The sequence below is a fragment of the Tamandua tetradactyla genome, chromosome 2, assembly GCF_023851605.1.
Source record: "Tamandua tetradactyla isolate mTamTet1 chromosome 2, mTamTet1.pri, whole genome shotgun sequence".
In the NCBI taxonomy this organism is placed as follows: domain Eukaryota; kingdom Metazoa; phylum Chordata; class Mammalia; order Pilosa; family Myrmecophagidae; genus Tamandua; species Tamandua tetradactyla.
Genome location: NC_135328.1, coordinates 197,306,896 through 197,318,000, shown reverse-complemented (window position 1 = coordinate 197,318,000; position 11,105 = coordinate 197,306,896). Strand labels below are relative to the sequence as shown.

At 50.1% G+C, this 11,105-nt stretch overlaps 1 protein-coding gene across 1 annotated transcript in view; it reads left to right on the top strand.

The window, feature by feature from the left end:
• Positions 1–10,106, top strand: part of OPRD1 (opioid receptor delta 1) — a 36,547-nt gene extending 26,441 nt beyond the window's left edge. Inside the window, exons 2-3 of the mRNA XM_077137423.1 lie at positions 6,707–7,056; positions 9,565–10,106. Of these exons, the coding sequence (XP_076993538.1) occupies positions 6,707–7,056; positions 9,565–10,106 (892 nt within the window). The remainder of the gene's footprint in view (positions 1–6,706; positions 7,057–9,564) is intronic.
• The last annotated feature ends 999 nt before the right edge of the window (positions 10,107–11,105 follow it).

The window sequence follows — 11,105 nt, the reverse complement described above, 5'->3', positions numbered from 1 at the left end:
CCTTCATGGCAGAGAGTTAATAGTGGGTCACTATACATTTCTCAGTGCAGCAACTTGTTCAATGCCTGTCCCTGCTTGAATGCCTTTAGTTTCAACAGGGCAGATTTTCATTTTCACTCCTTTTCTCTGACACATTTGATACCTGTTGGATGAGTGAACAAACCTTAGCTGTAGCAAGTTCACATTCCTTGACCTTTACATTGCAGTGTCTAGGAGAGGTGGGGGAGCAAGGAAGGTAACAAGTACCGAGGGCCATGTAGCAAAGTGGTTGCCAGGCGGTGGCACCAGGCTGCCTGAGTTCCAATCCCAGCTCTGCCCCTTACGAGTCATGTGACCTTGGACAAGTCTAGTCCCTTCACCTCTCATGCCTCAGTTTTATGTTCTCTAAGAGATGTCAACACGTATTTGAGTGATGGAGAGGAACTGAAAGAGGAGTAACAAGCTGAGTAGAGGTGAGGTGTGGGGCTCAAAGAAGAGGCAGGAGGGTGACTGATTGTCCACAGAGGGAGCAGTGAGACCCTCGGGCTCCCCACCCTTGCACCCTGCACATCCAGGGACCTTCCTCTCCCCCTTACCTCACCCACCCTGCTGCAAGAGGTCAAGGGTGACTCCCTGGGGAAGTTAATGTGGAGGAACCAGAAGGGACCCGGAGTGAGATGCCGAATGGAAAAGGGGTGGGGAGTGGGGGATCTCCAGATCTTTTTCCCAGCCCTGCTGCCAGAATCCCGCCAGCCAGAAGTCTGCACCCCAGACAGTGAATGTGGGGGGGGGGGGGGCGGATTATTTTCCAGAGGCTCCAGAGAGAGACCATCAGAAATTGATGACTGGATACACCCAGTGTAAAAGCCAGATCACTGCTCAGTCCCCCTAGAGTAAAGCCCATCAGCTGGTAGGGTCCACACTTGGTGCAGACACATACAAAGCTGCCAAGTAGTTATAGTTAGTGCTTCACTAAAGGATCCGTCTTTAGTCGAGCATCATCATATAGTTGAAGGAAGTCTCCAGAATCAGAGAGGGAAGCTTATTAGTTTTTCAGCGCTGCCTTAAAAAATGACGATCACTGGGTAACTCAAAACAACAGAAATGTATTTTCTTACAGTTCTGGAGGCTAGAATTCCCAAATCAAGGTGTCAGCAGGGCAGTACCCTCAGAAGCTCTGGGGAAGACTCCTTCCTGGCCTCTTTGTAGCTTCAGGTGGCTGGCATTCCTTACTTATAGCTGCATCTCTCCAATTTCCACCTCCATTTTCACGTGGCCTTTTCCCCCTCCGTGTGTGTCTGTTTCTCTGTGTCCTCTCTTCTTCTTAGAAAGACACCAGTCCTGTTGGATTTAAGGCCCACTGTAATCCAGTATGACCTCATCTTAATTTAAGTGGTTACATCTGCAAAGACCCTATTTCCAAATAAAGTCACATCCACAGGTTCCAGGTAGACATGAATTTTGGGGGACACTTTCAACCCAGTACAGAGGCCAAAGTAGACGAAGAAACCAGTAAAAATACATCAAGAAAATAGACAATGCAGAGAGCAGAAGAAAATTACACCCCCTCCCCCCATTAGTAGTCTCCTCAGGAGTTAAGATAACATCTCCATGAAATAAGATGTTATAAATGCTGCATAAAAAAGGAATAATCAGAAAAAATGAAAGAGCAGTGGGAAAATAAAACTTGAGAGCCATATTTGTTTTTGAGTCAATAGAAGGGAATAAAGAGAATGAAAAGGAAATTTACCAGAGGGCGTAACAAAAAGACAAAGAGATGGCAAATAGAAAAGATAAGAAAATTAGAGGATCAATCCAGAAAGCCCAGTACCTGACTGTTGGATTTTCAGATTCCAGAGAGAGCAGAGGGGAGGAAATTATCAAAGAAACAATGTGACAGCATTTCATATTGAGGGACGTGACTCTTCATGCTGGGAGGGCCCAGTACAAATGAAAAAGAGCCACCTTAAGGTGCATCATCACGAAATGGTGGAATACTGGGGATAAAGAGCTGAGCCTAAAAGCTTCTGGTGGGGGTGGGTGTGCGGTGGAAATCACGTACAAATCCTCGGGACTCAGAATGGTTTCAGACATGTCAGTGGCAACACTGGAAGCCAGAAGTTGAAGGACCCATGCCTTAAAAAATTCTGATGGAAATAATTTCCAAATGACTTACTATTCCATCTATAGCCAAACTATAAAGCAGAAGGGAGGATAGAATAAGACATTTTCAGGCACCCAAGCATGTAAAAATATCACCTGTATGTGCCCTTTCTCAGGAGGTGACTAGAGGATGTATGACATCCAAATGAGGGCATAAATCAAGATAAAGGAAGACTTGCAAGCCAGGAAGCAGGTGCCCTAACACAGGAGGACACAGTGTAGAACACAGGAGCTTGGAAGGGAGGAGGAGGGCTCCCGGAGGTTTATCATTAGGAAAACAAAAGGAACTTAAATTATCTGACTACGAAGAAAAGGCATTTTACAGACTTGTTGGAATGTTTGAGGAGATTAAGCAATATATATGGAGAACCAAGCAAATTAAAAAAAAAAAAAAAAAAGAGGCAATTATTAACTCCAGGAAAACCAAAACTCTATACCAGAAAATAAATGTAATTATAGTTCGGCAGTGGACCATATCTACAATTAGCTCTGCAATGGACGGTATCTACAAAAGTCATAAAAATGGAAGCTCTGAATATCATTTTCTCTAAAAGTTGGAATAAACTTTATTGGGAGGATCGTTGGGCGGTGAAAAAGAATTAATCCTCACCTACTGTAGTAGGGAGTTGTGAGGGACATTTATTAGTGTTCACTAATATCTGGTTCTGCTTGCTTCTGGGCATATGGAAGCCTATTTTTCTCAGTCTCTTGCAGTTAAGCAGGCCCATAGGACTAGCTCTGGCCAGTGGGCTTCAGGTGGAAATGATGTGTTACTTCCAGGCTGAAGCTTAGATGACCCTGCAGCTGTCTCTTCTCCCTTTGTGGTGACTGACTGAGAAGGCAGAGCCACATGACTGAAATAGCCTGGAATGGCCTCAGGGAATATAGTTGTCCAGGAGAACTTAAGTGGACTCTGCAGGAGTGAGAAATAAACTTTTCATTGTGTTAAGCCACTGGGATACTGGGATTGTTTATTACACTTCATAGCCTAGTGTCTTCATTTCCCATCTGTGATCACAGATATACAAAATGCATTGGCTTAGACAGCAGGAATTTATTGGCTCATGGTTTTGAGGCAAGGAGAAGTTCAAAATGCAGGAGCCAGCAAGACGATGCTTTCTCTCCGAAGATGGGTGTTCTGGGGCTGGCTGCCCGTAATCCTTGGGACCTTGGCACTTGTGTCACACGGCAATGTATATGGCGGCTTCTTTCTCTTCCAAGTTGTGTTGACGTCCAGCTTCTCCTCCTTCTCTTAATAAAGCCTTCAGCAAATAGAATTAAGGCCCAACAGTTGTCAGCTGGGCCTCACCTTAACTAAGCAAATCAGCTTCCAAAGGTCCTATTTATAATAGTTCATATCCACAGGGATGGATTAAAATTAAGAACGTGTTTTTCTAGGGTACATAACTCAACCTATGCCACCTAGCCTAACAGAACATTGAGACTGCCTAAAATTGACAAATCAAGAAATAGCCATTTAAGCATATTATTTAGAATTGTGAAGATAATCACTAGAAGATTAACTAAGACCTCAGAAGTGGTTGCCTCTGGGGTACAGAGGAGTGAGGAAGGGTGGAGGATGGGGGCAACTGCTTTCATGATAGTACTCTATGAATTTTTTTAATGCAGTTTTTTGAAATTTATTCACACCCCATACAATCCATCCAAAGTATACAGTCTATGACTTTTTTGCACTATGTAATTCTATTACATTTGCAGAAATAAAATTTTATAAAAAGCCATATATGTATATATAGTTCGGAAGGATGTCCACCAAGCCATCACAGTGGCATGCTGGACAGTGTTGGGGGACCACTGGGTGTGGCTGGACATGGGGAAGCACTGTAGGAAAGCAGGCCACCTAGGTGGCCCTGGGGAGCCACAGAAGAGTTATAAGTAGGTGAGTGTCCTGCCCAGACTTTCCTTTTACAATGAGCACCTTGACTTAGGTGGGTGATGGATTGTGGGGGAGAGAGGCTGCTGCAGTGGTGTCCAAAGGTGCAGATGAAGCCTGGATTAAGATGCCCGTACAGCACATAAGAGAGCCTGCTGTTTGCTAACCGAGGCACCATTGGTGGGCCTGGTGATACAGCAGGAAATGGAATGAACAAAGTCCCTTTCCTTCAGGAAGAGCTTAGATAAGCGTGAGAGACAAATGAACAAAAAAGAAGATAAATATAAGGCAGGTGATGGTTTGTGCAGTAAAGGGAAACGAAGCAGTTTGAGGGGCTAGAGAGTGATGGCAGGGAGAGGGTACTTTAGGTGAGGTGGTCAGGGAAGGCCTCTCTGAGGAGGTGTTATTTGAATAGAGTCCTTCATTTATTAATGGAGCAAGTGAGGCAGAACTGGGGAGAAGAGGGTTGGTTCCAGGCCGAGGTAACAGCAATTGCAGAGGCTCTGAGATAGCAGTGGGCGTGGCCTGTCCAAGCAACAACAGAGAGGCCAGTGGGGGTGGGCAAGGCACATCTGTTATGGGGAAGGTATTGGGAACCAAGGCCAGGGAGGAATTTGGGGAGCCACTGGGAGGTTGAGGGCAGGGGAGCAGCATAACTTGTCTTGGGGCTGGAGAAGGGAGCTGTCAGGAGGCCCACAGTCCTAGGCTTGGCAGCCGGGTCGCTGTAGGGGGTGAGGGAGAGGGCAGCCTGTAGGGAGAGGCGCTTCCGGGCCTCCACCTGGCAGACAGTCAGTGCTGTAATGCTCAGCCTGCCTGGACCAGCTACAGCAGCTCCATCACCCACTTCCCAGCATCCCAGCCCCCCGGGAAATTGAAGGATCCTTCACAAATCAAAATAGCAGGCAAAGAACAGCCTCTAATTGTTCTGCGTAAGAGAAGAGAAATTAGACGAGTCAGCTGTGGGGTTGAGCCCGCCTCCCACACAGCTGTGATCCCACACCCCGCAGAAGGCACACTTCCTGAGACTTGCAATTCTGCTGTCTCTGAGCAAAACTTTTTGCTTCTCCAGCCCCAGAGCAAATGGCAGCTATTTTGGGAGGGAGCGGGACAGATGCCGGCCCTGGAGAACAATGAGTGAGTCAATTTTTTTTTTTTTCCAAAACCAAAAAAAAATCGGTCACTTCATGAAGGGAGCAGCTTGAGCTGACGTGAGTCACAGAGTGTGGAATCAGCCCGTGTGGGAAAGTGGAGAGAGAGCCCTGGTCTGGCAGTCAGGAGGCCTCAGTTCCTGCCCTGGCTCTGCCACTGTCACTGGTAATGCCAATTCTCTGGGCCTCAGTTTCCCCAGCTCTCCCCAGTAGGGCTTTAGGCTGCATCCCTGATTCTCAAACTTTAGAGTTGATAAGAATCATTTGTGAGGGGAGGGAGCCTGTTAAAGATGAAGATTCTCCAGCCCCCAGTTCCAAAGATTTAAGATTTAGTGGAATCCAGTGAGAAATGTGTGCATTTCTCACAGGCTTTTCGTGTCATTCTGAAGGTAGTTCTCAAGCCACACTTTAAAAACAGCAACAACAGCATTTCCTCTTCATCTCTCAGGGGACTTCCTGCTCTGAAATTTGAAGAGTCGCTTCAGATTCTCAGGACATGAAGGAAGTCCTTCCCCCTTCCTCGGTGTACCTGTGTGTTTCAGTGGTGATCACCTTGCATTGGGACAGTCTGGTATATGCAACCTCTTCTAGGCTATCAGCTGTCCCGCCCAGGCCCTGGCACAGATGGGGCCAAACAAGGAGCTGGTTGTGGTGCCTCCACCTTTGCGGTGGCACAGAGCTCAGAGGGATGCTGGGGAGCATTGGGTGCAAGGCGTGGTTTGCAGGCTTCTGACTTGGACACCTGGACTTATGCCCCAGGTTGGTTGTGTAACACTATATGAGCTGCTCCCCTTCCCTGCACAGCCTTGGGTGGGAAGGGGCTTCACTGCTGCTTTTACAAAAGCGTGAGCCCAGCTGCATGGGGGCACAAAAAGAACTAGGAGCCCTGGTCTACCACAGAGGACACCCAGGAGTTCCAAGATGCCAGCTGGTTCTCCAGACAGGGTCCCTTCCTGAGCTGGTCGATGATATCCCCAGAAGGCTAGGTCAGTGAGCAGAGGCCCAAGGGCCAGTCCCTCTTTAGACCCCAGCTTCATTCCTCATCAATGAAGGATAACAACAGCTATCATGTCCTGAGCTCCTACCGTGCATCAGGCTCAGGACTGAGTGCTATATTAGCTCATTGAATTTTCATGACCACCTGTGAGGTTGGTACAAGTATCACCTCTCCGAGTGTTCAAGTTACTGCCCCAAAATCACTCAGCTTATAAGGATTAGGGGCAGGATTAGAATACAGATGTTTTCCTCTGGAGTGCAGTTTTATTTTTAACCATATTGTTGAGTACCTCTCAGAAGATATGGATTTTCCCCAAGGTACCTTCTGCCAAAATTACCCAAAGCCAGAAAAATCCTTTTGCATCTGTAGTGGAAAGGAATGATGCTGAGATAGATAGATCAGGTTCAAGTCCTGCCTCTTCCCTTCTTTTTGTATGGCTTTGGACAAGTCACTTCAGCTCTCTGAGTTTCATGTGAAATTGAAACCTGTGAAATGGGAACACTTATACGTGCACTTCCTTCCAAGGTATACAAAGATGAAGACGGCCACCAACATCTACATCTTCAACCTGGCCTTGGCGGATGCATTGGCCACCAGCACACTGCCCTTCCAGAGTGCCAAGTACCTGATGAAGACGTGGCCTTTTGGGGAACTGCTCTGCAAGGCCGTGCTCTCCATTGACTATTACAACATGTTTACCAGCATCTTCACGCTCACCATGATGAGTGTTGATCGCTATATTGCTGTCTGCCACCCTATCAAGGCCCTGGACTTCCGTACACCTGCCAAGGCCAAGCTGATCAACATCTGCATCTGGGTCCTGGCCTCAGGTGTTGGCGTGCCCATCATGGTCATGGCTGTGACCCACCCCCGTGGTGAGTGAGCAAGGGAGCATGGTGGCACAGGAGGCAACATAGGGGTCTCTGTGGGTTTGCAGGCCACTTAGGATGTAGGTGGCTCAGCAGTGGAGGTGTGGATCTCTGATCAATGAAAGCATGGCTGGTTGGCTAGTGGCATGTGGATGGCTGGTTGGAGGAGTGGGATGGCTGAGCAATGGGGAATGATTCTGGCCAAATGGAAGTCTGGATAGCTGGCTAATTGAAGTGTGAAATGGTTGGCCAATGAGATATGTGGATGGTTGACATCTGGGAGGATGAATGATTTGTCCATGGTCATACGGGTTGCTGACCAAAGGGAATATATGAATGGTTGGTCAATGACGTTATGAATGGCTGATCTGTGGGCATGTAGGCAGCTGTCCAGCAGTGTGTGGATGGCTGACCTATAGGGAGATAGATGGATGTCCAGTAGGGTGACCAGTGAGCAGCGGAGGCTGCAAGATCTGCATCCCATCCCAAAATCTATCCACCCCAATTTGAAAACAGTTCACCCAGATGGCCAAAGCAAATCCCAGACTTCTTCAGAGTGGATAGATAAGTATGTCTCCTCAGACTAAAATGGTAATTATTTTAGTAACTATCTGTATTAGTCAGATAGCTGCTGAAACAATCCCCAACATTCAGATGCTTAACACAGTAGAGTTTATTTCTCACTTGCATCGCAGTACCATGTGAGCCAGAAGGAGGAGGGGCTCCATTCCACACAATCATTCAGGGATGCCGGCTTCAGCCAATGGTTTCAGAATCCTCCACTGACTCCTCTGCATCCAGCCATTAGATGAATATGGGGAAAGAATAGGAAGAAAGCACACCCACTCTTAAATGTTATAGCCCATTCCTTCCCAGTGATAGCTGTTCACATGGTCCCCAGGTTGATGTAAGGGAGTGAGAACTGTAGTCTAGCAGCATGCCAAAGATACTAGTGACTAATTTCTCCATCTGAGCCACATGATATCATGAAGTATTGAGATTAAATAAGCTAAAATGTGTAAAGCACTTAGGACAAGGCTGCGTCATTGTCAAGGCCCAATAAATAGTAGATATTAGCATGACTAAGCCTATGAGATAGGGCACGGACTCCTACTTCCACTTGAAAACTGAGCATCAGAGAGGTCAGATGATTTACTTAAGATCACAAAGCGAGGCGTCTGGTGGAATTTAGCCCAGAACCCAAGGCTCTTGCTTTTTCTGGTCTCAGAGTGAGGTGAAGATTTGCAGAGTGTAGGTACTGCAAGTGGGAGAGGGGAGCAGGCTTAGTGGGAGGCTTCTTGGCTGCCTTTGACCAAGGTTAGAGTCCCTTCTGCACTCACACAGCATCTGAGCCATCTGTCCTGACTCAGAAGCCAGGCCCCATTCCTCAATGTCAGGCTTCTGTTTACGGACCATTAACTGTAGCCCTGCTGGGTGCTGAACCGTATGGGCCTCCCCCCTAACACACACACACACACTTGCACACAGACACTCCCCATTGTGTGCCATCAGCACTTATATGCCATTCGCTGTGTGACCTCAGGCAAGTACTGTTCCTCTCTGGGCCTGGTTTTGTCATCTATACAGTGAAATCATTAAATCATTCCTGGGGTCCTGCCAACCTGTGTCCTGTGGACCCACTCTATCTGTGGGCTGAAGGCATGGATCCCAAGTCCCCTTCTCACAGTTCTCAGGCTCCAAGTCTACTATGTGGTTTCTCAAATCCCAGAATGCTACGAGAGCTTAGGAGTCCTGGGCCAGCCTCAGCCTGTATCTGAATCCCACTTCCCCTAAGGTGTTCATCCAGCCCAAGCTCACACTCCAGGAATGGGGAACTCATCCTGGCTCCAATCTCTGGACAAGTCAAGCTGAAAGAATGTTCTTCCCAACGTGAAGCCACGCTCTGCTTCCCTCCCATCCTGACCCTAGCCCTCACCTCTGGGCTCCCACACACGTCTGTCCCTCTGCCCCGTGAATGAGCCAAGGGTTTAAACCACACTGTGCTGAATGCTTTATGTGCCTTAGCCTGTTAAATCCTTACAACAAGCCTGTGAGGTGTAAGTACTATTATTAATCCATTTTATGGAAGCTTGAAGAGGTTGAGCTGGGAGGGCCTGAGTCCTGCTCTTAACCTGTGCTCTTTAAGTCAAACTTAGCACTTTGCCCCTCTAGGACCATTTTGGAAATGGGTAGAAACATTTTGAGTTATCACCATGACTGGCATTCGGTGGGTTGGGCTAAATTATGCCATTACTGCCACCCATGGACATGGAGGCTTATAAAGGGGCTGTCAGGATACACAGAAAGGACCCCCTGATGAGGGCCAATCCCTCTGGGTCTTTAAGGGTGAACAGAAGTTCAACCGGTGCTGAAGCAGAGGAGTCCGGGCAAAGGTCAGGAAGAGGCTGACCAGGCTGGGGGTGGGGGTGGGGGAGTGAGGGGAATGCAGGGCCCCTTAGGCACACAGGCTCCTCACGCCCTGTCTGTCTGTCTGTCCTTATTTCCCGGGCCCAGACGGGGCGGTGGTGTGCACGCTCCAGTTCCCCAGCCCCAGCTGGTACTGGGACAGGGTGACCAAGATCTGCGTGTTCCTCTTCGCCTTCGTCGTGCCCATCCTCATCATCAGCGTGTGCTATGGCCTCATGCTGCTGCGCCTGCGCAGCGTGCGCCTGCTGTCCGGCTCCAAGGAGAAGGACCGCAGCCTGCGGCGCATCACGCGCATGGTGCTGGTGGTGGTGGGCGCCTTCGTGGTGTGCTGGGCGCCCATCCACATCTTCGTCATCGTCTGGACGCTGGTGGACATCGACCGGCGCGACCCGCTCGTGGTGGCCGCGCTGCACCTGTGCATCGCGCTCGGCTACGCCAACAGCAGCCTCAACCCCGTGCTCTACGCCTTCCTCGACGAGAACTTCAAGCGCTGCTTCCGCCAGCTCTGCCGCGCGCCCTGCGGCCGCCCGGAGCCCGACAGCTTCAGCCGCGCCCGCCAGGCCACTGCCCGCGAGCGGGTCTCCGCCTGCTCCCCGTCCGACGGCCCCGGAGGGGGCGCCGCTGCTTGACCAGGCCAGGCCCACCCCCCGACCCCCGAGCCCTCCGGGATGACCCGGACGCCATACGGAGTTCTGATGGGGGGACCGCAGGCGGAGACGAGGCAGGGGCCGCGAAATTGGGCTTCTGCGGTGGGGGGTGGGGGGGGGTTCCTGTTCCAGGTGGAGCGGAGGACGGGGCAGTGGGGTGGCGCCTCTGCTGGGTGCGCGGCTCTGGTTGGGTTGGGGAGCTAGCACCCCATGGGGACTTGGGCCAGTGGCTCTAGAAACTCGAAATAGGGTCTCTGCAGTGGGGCAGGGTCTTAACCTTGAGACACTCGGTTAGGGCGCTTGCGGGAGCAGGGGTCCTGCCTAGACCAGAAGGAGCCCTGTGGCCCAGGACCCAGAAGCGAGCCATGGTGGAGACCATGGCTTGAAAATTGAGCTGCAAATTGGACCTGTTTGTAGTGGGGAGGGGAGAGCTAGAACCCCTACGCAGCGGAGTGGGATTTCAACTTTGGGGTAGAGTCCCAGCCCCGTGTTCCAGCAGGGGGCCGGCTTGCCACGGTTCAGGTCCAACTTGCCATCATTATAGTTGAGAAAAAGAGAGAAACTATTAACTTCTCCCCTTGATAGTCATTTCCTTGGGACCGAACTGGCGGGACCCCAGCATGGGGATAGTGGCCCCAGGACTGAGTCCTGTGGGCTCCAGGATACAGTAGCTGGACAGGGTCTCATCTGGGGAAAGGTTCCCAGTCCCCAGGTTCTAAGGAGTGAGGAGGTGGCCACTGGGTGGTGACGGTGAGCTGTGGCTCCAGAAAGAGGCAGAGGGGTGGGGGCTTCTGCTTGGAGGCAGGGCCTCAAGCCTGAGAGCCTACTTTTCCGGAATCCCCAGGGCCCAGGCTTTTCTGGGCCAGGTACCCCAGGACAGAAGAGTTAGAGCCTTGTGGATGGTAAGTGGCATCTGGGACTGGGGAGGGAGTATCAGAAGCACCGGCGCCCACTCTTTCTCCTTCTGGCCTCCAGGTCTTT